The following is a 14707-nucleotide window of genomic DNA, read 5'->3' as shown; positions in this document are numbered from 1 at the left end:
CTAATACAACCTGAGCATATGTACCCTACTTATTTGGTTGACCGTGGTGAGGCCTGTTTTCATGCCAACCTTCAGACAAACAAAAGACAGACATATGGCAACAATGGCAGAGCTAGACACAAAGTATATAATACTTAAAGAATCATTCACATTTGTAAAAACTTTTGGCATGCCAAAAGTTTAAATCCCACTGGGTCTCGTCAGATTTGATTGACAGCCGGGGAGTGAAGAGCTCATTGCCACAGATTTCCCCCAGCTACTACTCACTCTAAATTGCAGCAGGTCTCAAGACCTGGTGTAATCTAAACTTTTGTCATGTAAAGTTTGTATTTAGGAAAAAAAGAATGATCAAGTGCACTGGTTTAATAGACTTTGACAAGGACCACATTGTGAGTGTTATTTGTAATAGTAATTTCCAAAACAGCTTTGTGCCCGTATGAGAGACATTTTTTAGATTTTAAGTGTTAAGTTTTCAGTCTTATTGTTCAAAACAAAAATCTGAAAGTCCAGGTCACGTGTGTTGAACAGAAATATGAAATATTATGGAGAATTATCAATATTTACAAAGTTGCTCATTAAGGGAAGGCATTTTTATCGCCTCAGCACACAGAATGGAACTGTAAGTTGTAAGGTCAATCCAATGGATCACTTCAAAGACAACATCATGCCATATTACATTTTAAGAACTGGGTTGTAGTCTGCTGACATTATTCAGGTGAAGTGGAGCATGTGCATACAACACATACACGTGGAATCAGATGCTAAATATGTACATTTTCCATGGTGTTTTTCCACCAATTTATGAATGGTTTTAACCCCTTGAGGACCGAACCCATTTTGACCCTAAGGACCAGAGCATTCTTTGCACATTACACAGCGAGCCTTAACACCCCAAAGGTGTTTGACGACTTTGCATTGCAGTTGGACGTGAAAATGAAATTTATTTTTTTTTTTTTTACTAAAATGCTGATGTTACCCCAAAATGTTCATTTTCACAAGGAGTAATAGGTGAAAATGTCCCCCAAAATTTGTAACCCCATTTCTCTCGAGTAAGGAAATACCTCATGTGTGGATGTAAAGTGATCTGTGGGCCCACTAGAGGCCTCAGAAGGGAAGGAGCGACAATGGGCTTTTGGAAAGTGAATTTTGCTGAAATGTTTTTTTCAGGGCATTTCTCATTTAGGAAGCCCCTTTGGTGCCAGAACAGCAAAAAACACCCCCCATGGCACACTATTTGGGAAACTACACCCCTTAAGGGACGTAAGTAACAAGGGGTACTGTGAGTATTTACACCTCACTGGCGTCTGACAGATTTTTGGAACAGTGGTCCATGAAAATGAAGAATGTAAAAATTTCTCATTTGCACAGCCCGCTGTTCCAAAGATCTGTCAGTCACCTGTGGGGTGTTAAGGCTCACTATACTCCTTGTTACATTCCGTAAGGGGTGTAGTTTGCAAAATGGGGTCACATGTGGGTATTTATTTTGCATTTATGTCAGAACTGCTGTAACCAGCAGCCACCCCTGTGCAAATCACCAGTTTAGGCCTCAAATGTATATAGTGCACTCTCCCTGATGAACCTTGCTGTGCGCCCGCAGAGCATTTTATGCCCACATATGGGGTATTTCTGTACTTGGGAGAAATTGTGTTTACAATTTTTTTACACTAACATGTTGGTGTAGACCCCAACTTTACCTTTTCATAAGGGGTAAAAGGAGAAAAAGTCCCCCAAAATTTGTAGCACAATTTCTCCCGAGTACGGAGATACCCCATATGTGGCCCTAAACTGTTGCCTTGAAATACGACAGGGCTCTGAAGTGAGAGAGCGCCATGCGCATTTGAGGCTTAAATTAGGGATTTTCATAGGGGTGTACCCGGATGCAAGCGTTACACTTGCCTCCGATACCAAAAATACTGTAGGTCAGTTTTCCTCAAACAGGGTGCCTCCAGCTGTTGCAAAACTCCCAACATGCCTGGACAGTCAATGGCTGTCCGGCAATACTGGGAGTTGTTATTTTGCAACAGCTGGAGGCTCCGTTCTGAAAAAAGCTGACGTACAAGACGCTTTAAATTTTTATTGGGGGGGGGGGGGGGGCAGCGACAGTGTAAGGATGTAGTGTATATGCAGTGTTTTCTTTATTTAGGGTTAGTGTAGTGTTGTGTTTTTAGGGTACATTAACAAGGGTGGGGGTTTATGGCGAGTTTCCCGCTGCAGGGGGAAATTTGCCGCATCTCAAACTTTAAGCAGGAAACTTGCTGTAAACCCCCCGCCCATGTGAATGTACCCTGTACATTCACGTGGGGGATGGGGTGGGGGGCAAAACTACAACTCCCAGCATGCACTGACAGACCATGCATGCTGGGAGTTGTACTTATGCAACAGCTAGAGGCACACTGGTTGGGATTAGGAAACACTGAGTTAGGTAACAGACTACCGCAGTGTTTCCGCACCACTGTCTGTTTCTTAACTCAGTGTCCCCCCCCCCCCCCCCCCCCCCCAGGAATTTGCACAGGATGCCTGCTGAATGATTTCAGCAGGCATCCCATTCCGATCCACGTCCAGCTAGTGGCGGGGATCAAAATTCACATGGTACGCCCTTGGTCCTAAAGTACCAAGACGCAAGGGCATATCCATATGCCTGTGGTCCCCAACAGGTTAAAGTGTACCTGTCTTCAACAACAAAAACTTTTTATATAATGTTGATAATACAATTATATGTATATTTGTAATATACATTGGTTAAAAAATTTGTATATTTTTGGGTGAAAAAATGCTGTCCCTCTAGCTATTGCCTGTGTGTCTTTATGAGGAGTCCAAATACAGGAAGTGAGGGCAGGACAAGCAGGGCTCTGTGCAGGCTCCCGGTTTGTATGAGCCGGGAGCATGTCATAGGTGCCTCAGTGCCCAGAGCCCTGCTTGCCCTCAGTGCCCAGAGCCCTGCTTGCCCACCTGCACTTCCTGTATTTGGACTCCTCACAGAGACACACAGGCAATAGCTGCAGGGAACAAAAATATACATATTTTTAAACCAATGTATATTACAAATATACATATAATGGTATTATCTACATTATATAAAAAGACAGGTACACTTTTATAAAATTTCTTTATTGGTTCTGAACCATCTACTAATCTCAGATCCCTGGACCTTCTGGTTTACCATTTTTATGTGTTAATGTGATCACAAGTCATGTGCACACAGTAGGAACCACTGGCACAGAGTAATTTATCAAGTATGCTCCTCATGGCACTACCCCATCTCCATACTGAATTTTAATTGGAAATGGACCACCAACTGTCAAAAAGATCCAGTCATCATATTTATGTGATCCACTGAATGGTTGGTTAATAGCTGTGGATTTTACTGGCAAACTGCCCTAGATTCTTACTAGCAGACATTTACTAGGGGTTTCATCTGGGTTCCCAGAGACTATTCTGCAAAACTCAGGAAGCAGTAAAATACAGCCAGAGGGTCACTATCAATGTATAAAGGCAGTAATGTGTTCTCTGCAAAGAACACATTTAGTTTCTCTCAAAAAGAAGGAAAAAAAAGTGGTGCCTGAGGGAAGGTATCCGAATGCTTAAAATCTAATAGTCAAATTGGCAACAAACAAACAAGAGCCAATGCTTTTAGAAAGCGGAGTGCTACAGTGTCCTTCACTTATATCTACTCAAGTTCTTTATACCGAGCCTAGTTATCCTCATCACATAATGATGGATACAACCTTAATATCAAAGGAATACAATACTAGGGTATACATGGAAGGCAATGCATAAAATAAATACAGATGCAAAAAAATAAAACAGTAAGTGAGCAGTTTGGAAATAACCTGGATTTCTGTGATAGCTAATAAAATTTTATCTGCTGGCTATCTGAATCATAAGTAGAAACAAGCATCTAAGCAAAATAATAGCGCAAAAACTGTTACATCTATCATTGTTTTATGAACACAATAGGGGATAAACTTAAAAACTGTCTAATAGTCAAATCTGTGTTTTGCCCATAGCAACCAATCAGCGCTCTGCTTTCTTAACAAGATCTAGTAAAATTAAAGCTCAGCTCTCACTGGCTGCTATGGCAACAATGACAGTTTTTGTTATTTTCACTGAGTAAACACCCACAGTGCAAGAAGAAAAAGTAAAACTTTGAATTTAAAGGGGTATTCCAGGCAAAAACATCTTATTCCCTATCCAAAGTATTACTGGGGGCCCACTGCATTTTGTAACTTTTGGGGTCTTCAGTTTCTACGCAGTGCATTTTTCAGTAAAATTTACACCTTTTCTTTCTTTCTTCCAACTACGAATCCAACACATGCATCTGTTAGGGTCTGTTCACCACATGCACGTCAAAAAACATCTCCAGAATCTACCTTTACTTCCTTTGGAAACTGCAAAAACCCTTATAGTTGCTGTGATTTATTCTCATCTTAAAGTCCATAAAGAGCCTTTTACACAGAGAGGTTACCAGCCTGAAAAAAATTTGTTCCAGATCACGGCCACATGTAAACATGCCCTGCAATCCACCAAGGAATGAGCTTGTTTCTCTGCTGTTTGCATCTTTTAGCAGCAGTAAAATATATTTGTTAGCAGCACATCTCCCTGTGTAAATAAGTAAGGTGCTGCCGAAAACAATGAAGTTAAAAAATGTAAGCTTCGCCCCATGAATGATTGCTTACGTGGTTGTTCAGTCGGATTAGTTTCTAATACCCAGATTTTAACACACCCTAAAAACACATCTTTTAGGCAGGGATACCATATTCCCTAATTTGCCATCTCACTTTTGTTCCAAGCCTCAATACCCTACATCCTCCCCTAGTCCTTATCCAACTGTTCCCACCACAATGCTTGCATGCTAAAGAACATACAGTCTGAGCATACATAATACTGGCTTATGAAATGTCCATAAGGGGAATTCTATTCCCACTATAGATTGCGAGCTCTTGTAAGCAGGGCCTTCACTCATCTTACTTAAGTTGTTCATTGGTTATTACTGTGTGATGTCTGGTATTATCTGTGAATGTGCGCTCTGGATTGTAAAGTGTTGTGGAATATGTTGGCGCTATATTCTTCTTCAGGACACAGGAAGACAATGATTTCAGGAACTTTTCTACATACATAAACACCTAACCACCATCAGCCAAGATCTGCCTCCTTTCCTGTGAGTAACCACTGTTGAATGAGATAGTCAGGAAAAGCATGTCAAGGACATACACCACTAAAACAACAACAAAGTAAGCAGTGCCAGTTTTTACTATTCAATGTAAGGAAACATATATCAGCAGCAGACTGTTTGGTGAATAACGCACATGTACATCATTTGTGGATACAGTATTTTATACTAATTCTACTAGTAGCTGTACTATTGTAACAATGTGAATAATCCCTAGCTATAAGAGGACCAAAACTAATGATATCTACACATAGAAAAGCTATGGATAGATGTCACTTCTTAAAGTTTGCTCATTTAAGACGCATGTTTCGATTCAGCCCTTGGTATCAGCCAAAAGTCATAAAGGGGTACTCCGGTGGAAAACATTTTTTTATTTTTTTTTTTTAAATCAACTGGTGCCAGGAAGCTAAACAGATCTGTAAATGACTTCTATTAAAAAAATCTTTACCCTTCCAGTACTTTTTAGCAGCTGTATGCTACAGAGGAAATTCTTTTCTTTTTGAATTTCTTTTTGTGTTGTCCACAGTGCTCTCTGCTGACACCTCTGTCTGTGTCAGGAACTGTCCAGAGCAGTATAGGTTTGCAATGGAGATTTTCTCCCGCTCTGGACAGTTCCTCATACGGCATCAGGTGTCAGTAGAGAGCACTGTGGACAAGACAAAAAAAGAATTTCCTCTGTAGCATACAGCTGCTAAAAAGTACTGGAAGGGTAAAAAATTTTTTTACAGAAGTCATTTACAAATCTGTTTAACTTCCTGGCACCAGTTGATTTATAAAAAAAAAATTAAAAAAAAAAATAAAAATATAAAGTTTTCCACTGGAGTACCCCTTTAATGCTTGCACCCACTGCTAGAGGTGTTAGGAGACAAAAACTGCTGCCAATCTGCATGCCATACACACGCTTGGCCAACCTAAATGCTATGAGCCTTTGTTGAACATCTCATATGGATTTTATACTTACATATACCGTAAGTAAATATACTTATTTGAAAATGGACATAAATATGTCAAAAAAGTTTTAAAACAGGTATGGTTCAGAAGTTCAGTAGATAAAGCAACAGTACCGCTGTAACCCACTTACCTCTGTAACATCCATGACTTTAATAGCTGCAAGCTGGCCTGTTTTGACATGTCGGCCCTAAAAAGATAATAGCAAGAACAAAGAATTATTCATTTTGAACAAAAACACAATGTAGCCTAAATAACTGTAGTAATTAACTGTGCTAAACTAGGGATGTCCCACGATATCTATCTATACATATTTTATCATTTACTTTCTTCATTTTTTTTTAAACAGAGTATAAGTATTGATCATTTTAGTTAAAGGTTAACGCCGGTGGATACAAGTGGAAAACAAATTATTTCAAAGCAACTGTTGCCAGAAAGTTAAAACAGATTTGTAAATTACTTTCATTTCAAAATCTTAATCCTTCCAGTATTTATCAGTTGCTGTTTACTACAGAGAAAAGTGTGCATTTCTTTCCACTCTGACAACACTGCTCTCTGCTGAAACCTCTTCTGCTCTGGACAGTTCCTGACACGGACAGAGGTGTCAGCAGCTGACTATTCAGATTAAAGCAGTTGTAAAAAAATATATATATAAAAAAAATAAAAATGTAGGGAAAAGTGCAAAAAAGTAGGGAAACATTAGTAATTACTGTGAAAAATTACTCGTAGGAAATTATAAAGCCCACTAGGAAAACTACAATCTGTTAGTAATTCAGGGCCATTATTTTTTCAAATTTTCTTAATATGCCCTAAATATCCAGAAGGGTAAATATAGGATTTTGTGCATTTTTGCCAGTGTAGATTTACCTGTGTATGGCTGCATTCACACTTCGTTTTTACATTACGGGTGCAGGATCCGGCTGGGGGAGGGGAAAACCGGGCTCTCCTGTACCCCAGCCGGACCATCGCTGAACTCCATTTACTTTAATGAGCCGACCAGAGTCAAAACGGTGACTCCGGTCGTCTCATTTATGACCTGTATGCGGCTTCCTGACCGGACCTAAAAACATAGTATACTACGGTTTTAGGTCCGGTCACAAAACCGGATACAGGTCATAAATGAGCCGACCGGAGTCACCGTTTAACTCTGGTCGGCTCATTAAAGTAAATTGAGTTTAACGCTGGTCCGGCTGGGGTACGGGAGAGCCCGGTTTGCCCCTCACCCAGCCGGATCCAGCCCCCGTAATGTATAAACGAAGTGTGAATGCAGCCAAATATGGGCTTATGCAAGCCATCATTCTACACTAACCTCTAGTGAAGAAGTCCGAGATTTCTGTAGCCAGCATGTGGTCAGCCGCCTTTTGTGTCCCATCCTAACTACAGTATAACTTTCTCTCCAACTAGTCTCTCCTTACTTATAACTGCCATTTCCATTCTCCCCCCTCCTTAAATGGACACTGTCAGATTCAAAAACTTTTTATATTTTGTACAACTTGGCAAAACATTTACCTTTCTAATATACTTTAGAAATGTTATTTCCTTTTTATAGAAAACATGGCTTTGGTCCAAGCTGAAGCACAGGCATGTACAGAGTACAGTAAGTGAGGGTGGGCTAGCACTCTCTCCTGTCTGATAGTGCTCCTCTGTGCTCTCTCCTGTCTGATAGGACTCCTCTGTGCTCTCTCCTGTCTCATAGTACTCCTCTGTGCTCTCTCCTGTCTGATAGGGCTCCTCTGTGCTCTCTCCTGTCTGATAGGACTCCTCTGTGCCCTCTCCTGTCTGATAGGACTCCTCTGTGCCCTCTCCTGTCTGATAGGACTCCTCTGTGCCCTCTCCTGTCTGATAGGACTCCTCTGTGCTCTCTCCTGTCTGATAGGACTCCTCTGTGCCCTCTCCTGTCTGATAGGACTCCTTCGTGCTCTCTCCTATCTGATAGGACTCCTCTGTGCACTCTCCTGTCTGATAGGACTCCTCTGTGCCCTCTCCTGTCTGATAGGACTCCTCTGTGCCCTCTCCTGTCTGATAGGACTCCTCTGTGCCCTCTCCTGTCTGATAGGACTCCTCTGTGCTCTCTCCTGTGCTAGCTGACCCTCACTAACTGGACTTTGTCCATGCCTGTGCCAAAATGTACAACATATAAGTTTTTGTATCTGTACCACTGTTCGGATAAAAAAAAAAGTTATATGTTGTCACGGATGACAATTAAAGACCCTTTGTAATAGGATTGTAAACAATGTTTTGAATATTAAAAAAAAAAAAAAAAAACTGCTCCTGAAAATCCCACCACTAGGGGTATCTATTCCTACTGGGACACTAACCAGTCCTGCAGCAGCAGGATTGTCTATCAGTCATGGACAAGAGATGACACAGACACACCAATCACCTCCCACCACCACAAGGAGAGACCTGTTCCCTTCCTCTAAGAGGATTTCGCTGTGAGCTAATAAATAGAGGTATTTTTATACTAAATTTAGGTGATAGAGGCAGAAAAATTAGGTGTACATGGTCAGGATTAGGTACTAAGTAACATTTTTTTTTTTGGGGGGGGGGGGGGGGGATCTGAGAGGTACACTTTAGGAGCTTAGGGACGTGGAAATCCTATCGCCCGACGCCCGGGACAAGTATTTTTGGGCGCCGGGCAGGTGAATTTTTTATAGATTTAGCCCTGTATCGGGCTAGCAGGGACAGACTGATTTCTCCCTTATTTTTCTTTAATGCCGGAGTGAGGCGCAGGAGTGGATGCAAGTCTAAACCTCACACCGGCGCTTAGGGTGTATGGAGGAGGCAGTGGCGGCCCCCAGCTGATTTCAGTCGGGGATCTCAGGAGCGAGGGCAGAGTCCGAGGACGGTCTGCAGGAGATGATTAAGCCACGCCCCCTCATCCCCCTCCCGGAGGATGGAGAGCACAGCTCTGCATAATACAAGACAACAGGGGGAGAATGAGGACGTACAACGCTCCTCCCTCCCCCACACACAGCCTCTCCCTTCCCCCTGCTCTGTCTACACAGGACCTAATTTATCACGGGGAGGTTTCAAGTATTCACGGGAGAAAATACAGAGCGGAGAAAAGACGTGTGTGAGGAGACTGCACTGCACGGGCTGGGGATTTCACCTCACACCGGCTCAGGTGAGGAGGCTGAGCATGAAGGCAGCGGGAAGGGTGGTTGTATATGTATGTAATGTATGATTAGGGGGGTGTATCAGTGGCGGGTGTATGTATGGTGTATGTGTCATGTGTATATATGATGTGTCTATGGTACATGTGTCATATAGGGGGCAGCGGCAGGTGTATGTATGATGTGTGCATATGTATGGTGCGAGTGTATGTGTATATATGATGTGTGTATGGTATATGTGTAATGTGTATGTAATGTATGATGTGGGAGGGTGGGTGTATGTATGATGTATGTATGTATGTATGTATGTAATGTATTATATAGGGGGCAGTAGCCGGTGTATGTATATGTGTATGCATGTATGTTTTGTTCAGGGGCGGACTGACAAGCGCTGCTGCCAGTTGTGCTATCTAATTTTATTTATTTTTTGTGGCTTCTGGCCACCCGCACTAAATTGCACCCCCAGAATCACACCCCTTCATACTCACCCGACGACCGAGAGCCCCACGGTTGCACGCAAATACCCCCGAACCAAAACTACAACTCCCAGCATGTTGCACCGTAACCTAAACTGTAAAACTATAAAGTGTAACATGCTGGGAGTTGTAGTTTTGGTTCGGGTCAGCTGCAGAGCCATAGGCTGCATCAGGGCATGCTGGGTGTTGTAGTTACTAACTGTAATTCCCAGTATTCCTTGACACAGACTATGGCTCTGCAGCTGACACAAACCAAAACTACAACTCCCAGCATGTTACACAATAACCTTAACTGTCCTGCTATACAGTGCAACATGCTGCAACACCCACACAACCATAGGCTGTATCAGGGCATGCTGGATGTTGTAGTTGTCTAGTAACTAAATGCAACTTCTGCATTTTCTGACACATAATTAGAGTAAATAAAATGCACCACAAACTGGAGAAGCAGAACACCCCCAGTAACAAAGTGGTATTCAGTGGTTTCCAATCAAAAGTCTCCATTTAAGTCCCTATGAAGACTGAAAAATAGTGATTAAAATATTTTAAGAAGTGCGTATATATGTGAATAAGCTCCTTTCCTAATAAAAGTTCTGATAAAAACTACAGATCATGTCACACAAGATTACCCCCATCCCTGTATATGAAAAAATTGGAGTTATAGGGGTCAGATGGGGGGGGCTAGCTACAGCTCTCCCTCCGCTAATAGCCTGGCATGCTGCGATCACTGTGGCCGCTATTAAACCATTAGATCACCTCTGTCTAAGTTGACAGCAGTGTCTAAAGGGATCTTATAGCCATCCCTGGTGGTCTAGTGGGGGGGGATCGTACTATTTTGGTTGAAATTATTTTATACTCGTTACTATTTTTTAACAAAAGGACACAATAAAAGTGAAGTTTTAAAAGGTTCCCTGTAATTTTGATTTTTTGTATTAATAACATTGGGAGACCTAAATATTTTTTCTATGTGTGGTGTTGATCAAGTCCCAATCTAGGCATGTATGTTCTACAGAGTTGAAAGCTGTTCCACATGGGAAACCTTTCCTGGAGAATTTCTCCCTCTGATCAGTGTAAGCCAAGTGTAATCCAGTGGGGACAGAGTTTCTAGGAGAGGGAAGAGCAGAGGCGGGCCACAGTTGTGCCATTCCTGCACACATGCACACAGTAATGCCTGATTTCATGTACACATCCTCAAAATGTTAAGCTTTACACAGCTCATCTATCAGAAATCCGTGCCGTCAGTGCTGCATACTGCTTACAGATTGTTCACACTAAATCAGGACAAAATGCCTTTGAATAAAAAAAAAAAAAAAATAAGATGAAAATCACAAACCTAACCTTTGCATGGCATTTTAAGGCCAACATATGCCAAGAACGTGTCCTTGTGGCATATATTTGAAGGGTTAGGCTTGGAAATAAAGCTTCAGCAAAACATAAATACAATCCATATGTTTTATGCAAAGCTTCTATTGGGATGATGTGTTTACTGTAGAATGAAAAAAGGCATATGATCATAGTGGGATATTTATCAAAGTTGTCTATGTCCCGTATCAATATAGACCAAACTACAGAGGGTTAGTCTGGTCTATTGTGCACCTAATTTATCAAATGGCGCACGGCTCTTGATAAATTCTGTGCACAGACTGCATGATCTATGCTTTAGTCTATATTTAAACCTGTTCCAACATGGTCTGACATTTCGGCGTACTTTCAGCCTATGCGACTTGTCGCTGAAAAGTCGCTTTTGATAAATTCAGCACCAATGCATTTTTCAATGCATTTCAGTCTAAAATAGACTTGCATGCATCATGTTCTAAAAATCCTCTAGAGCAAAAGTCGCAGAAAAGTCGCACATATTTAGACTGCGACTTTCTGTGCGACAAATTTAGACAAGAAAAACCAGTCTAAATCCTTTGATAAATCTCCCCCATTGAGTGTTATTTTAAACAATCAATGGCCAACTTTCTTCCATCTGAAAACAAAACAACAAAAACAAAAAATAAAGTCCCATTGACTTCAATGAGCTTATACCTGCTGATTCCACCAGAAGAATGAACATGTTTAATCTTCTGGCGGAATAGAATTCAGCAACAGAATTTTATCTGCAGAAATTCTACAGTATGAACAGAGCAGCGAAAAGACCATTAAAGTCAATGGAACTTCAATTCAAGAGGGAATTGGAGCCAAATACTGAAGTAAATCCTTGGCGATTGCTCAGTGTGAACGTAGCTTTACAATGCTATTTAGTTTGTGTAGGAAATGCCCATTGAGCCCAGTGATTTGCTCAGCGGGTACTTCCTGCACAAACAAATCATCATTAGAGTGTGAGTAGAAGGACGAGAGATGTCAGAATGGCATTGTGGGGCCTGGAGGATGGTGGCTATGCTTTCTCTCTTCCAAAAGCATCCACACTGCTTTAAAAAAATAAAAAATAAAAGCTGAATGAGGAAATGTCACAAGATTTGTTTCTGTAAAAAACCCATAGTCCGTATAAAAAATTATATCTTTGTTTTTTCTTTTAGTCTCAGCGCCCCGATTCAAACTGTATTTATTTTCTGGAGTGAAATAGTAGTACACTGGGGTTTATCACAACAATACATAAGGCATTACTGTTACATTTTGATACAGTAAAGGGGTTAATACCTCCCAATGTGGGAGAATAATTGTGTGTAAGTTCTAATGACATCACTGAAATTCCAGAGCTAAGTTTAATGCACAGGAGCCCTGCATTTCAAGAACTACCACCATAAAAGGCCGGCAAAGAAATGGGTTAGCAATTGCTGCTGGCACCATATGGGAAAACAAAATGAAAAACAGCTTCTAGAACATGGTCAAGTCTGAGATATACCAACATAAGCGGATAGCCTTCATACTGACAAAGACCTCTCCATTCTCATATCCCAGCCTAAAGTCCATCTAGCACCGAAATGGTTAAGAGACCAGAGTAAATTGTTGCTGGAATATCCAGAGCATTTCTCACAGAGTTGTTATGAAGAGGTTCACATCCTCCTGGGAGACATCTGTGCCAAATTTTCAAGGCAAAAAAGAAACAGATCCTTTTCTTAAACCACCATCACAAAGGAAATTCTGAATCACGTAGACGCTGCACTATGACAGAACAATAGACGCAATTTCTTTGTCTCTACTTGTTGAAACGTTTTTAGCAGCAAGGTAATATCGATTTTAGCTGAAGTACCTAAGCACATTACTGCCAAAAATAAAAGCATCTCTAGATATAACTAAAAAATACAAAAGTACAAAAAACTCAAAACTCTAACTTCCTGTACAAAGTCAGACAGAAAGACGTATAATATGGGCCATAAACAGTCAAAATGTGCTGTATCATGGATTCATAATGATGCCTTGGACCTTTACTGCTATGGTAAATGAGTGCACAGCTACAGATCGTGGACCCCCGATTTATGGCAAGTACCATAACCCTGCATATATCCGGAACATTCTAGATTATCTCACAAAGTCTGAAGCATGTCCCAGAAAACAATGCATTTTGTCAAGAATCTAAGTTAAAGGAGTACTCCGTTGGAATTATTATTTTTTTTAATCAACTGGTGCCAGAAAGTTAAAAACAGATTTGTAAATTACTTCTATTAAAAAATCTTAATCCTTCCAGTACTTTTTAGCTCTGAATACTACAGAGGAAATGCTTTACTTTTTGGAACACACAGCTCTCTGCTGACCTCATGACCACAGTGCTCTCTGCTGACATCTCTGTCCATTTTAGGAACTGTCCAGAGTAGTATATGTTTTCTATGGGGATTTTCTCCTACTCTGGACAGTTCTTAAAATGGACAGAGATGTCAGCAGAGAGCACTGTGGTCAGGTTTTACTTTCTGGCACCAGTTGATTAAAAATAAAGTTTTCCACCGGAGTACCCCTTTAAAATGGTAAATCACAACTAGAATGATGAATGGTGCACAGTGATAGACTGAGAAGTCCAGGAGTGCTCAGTCCTAGAGACCAGACAGACAAAGGTCAAAAATGGATAAAGAAAAATTGGAACACGGCACTCGCTTTGGTGCTTGAAAAAGACTTAATTGTGAAGTTGCATCACTTTTGTACTGGATGGGTGACTAAACTTTCTTGTCTTCACTATCCCTGTCTTGGAGTGCCGTCTTTCAATTGTCTTTAAGTTAATATGGTAAATTGTTTCTGTGTTATACCATTTAGGTAAAATCAGGGCAAATATGGCCTTTTACCTCGTTCTGCACATATGTAGACTACCAACTTCACGAAAAAACATCTTTGTCTGATTTTAATGGTGAAATCTGCATGTATATACGGTACTACTCTGACTGCTGGCAACCCCCCTCCCCCAATCTCCAGAATGGGGCCAGGTTCCCCCAGTTGCAGAGAGTGGCAGAAGGCACTTGCTGTGTGCCGACCCATGCATGGACTACGGGAACCAGAGATACCAGAATACAGCAACAGGGCCTTGTTCTGGAGATCAAAGGGGGCCCTATCAGTCAGACAACGGACCTCCAGTGATTAGACACATTGGAAAGAGGATTTTTTTTTTTTTTTTTGTGTCTGAATAACCCCTTTAATGCTTACCATGCTATTAAAAAAAGGTGAGGGCTCAAGACTGCAGATACCAATCTCCGATACCATTTAAAAGCATAAAAAAAGGTTAAATATTTTGTGAATATAACTACAACCACCATCTTTTGTGCATGGCAGTTCCAGGGCTGGTTCACACATCCAGTATGAAATTATCCTCCACTATGTACATGGAGGTGAACCCCTTTAAAATCTGGAGTATTCCATTTTTTCCATACAAAAAGGGTATCACAGATTTTCCCCAACCAAAGGCTAGGTTCATGTATTTAGTGCTTATGTTAGAGGTATCAGTCAGAATCTTGCTGAGAAGAGGATGCCATTGTTTTCAGTGGGTCACTAGGTGACTGCATTCAGGCCATATATGCCATTTTAAAATAAAAAGACTACGTCTTTGAGTCCACTGAAGGTACTATAGGCTT

General features: G+C 41.1%; 1 protein-coding gene across 4 annotated transcripts in view; it reads right to left on the bottom strand.

The window, feature by feature from the left end:
* Window positions 1-14707, bottom strand: part of MAP4K4 (mitogen-activated protein kinase kinase kinase kinase 4) — a 171072-nt gene that overhangs the window by 89151 nt on the left and 67214 nt on the right. For all 4 annotated transcript variants that reach the window (XM_056556091.1, XM_056556092.1, XM_056556093.1 and 1 more), the window contains exon 3: window positions 6252-6308. In XM_056556091.1, coding sequence (XP_056412066.1) covers window positions 6252-6308 — 57 coding nt within the window. The remainder of the gene's footprint in view (window positions 1-6251; window positions 6309-14707) is intronic.

This window comes from Hyla sarda, chromosome 2 (genome assembly GCF_029499605.1).
Source record: "Hyla sarda isolate aHylSar1 chromosome 2, aHylSar1.hap1, whole genome shotgun sequence".
Classification (NCBI taxonomy): Eukaryota; Metazoa; Chordata; class Amphibia; order Anura; family Hylidae; genus Hyla; species Hyla sarda.
The sequence above is the reverse complement of the archived record's forward strand: the minus strand, read 5'-3'. Positions and strand labels throughout refer to the sequence as shown.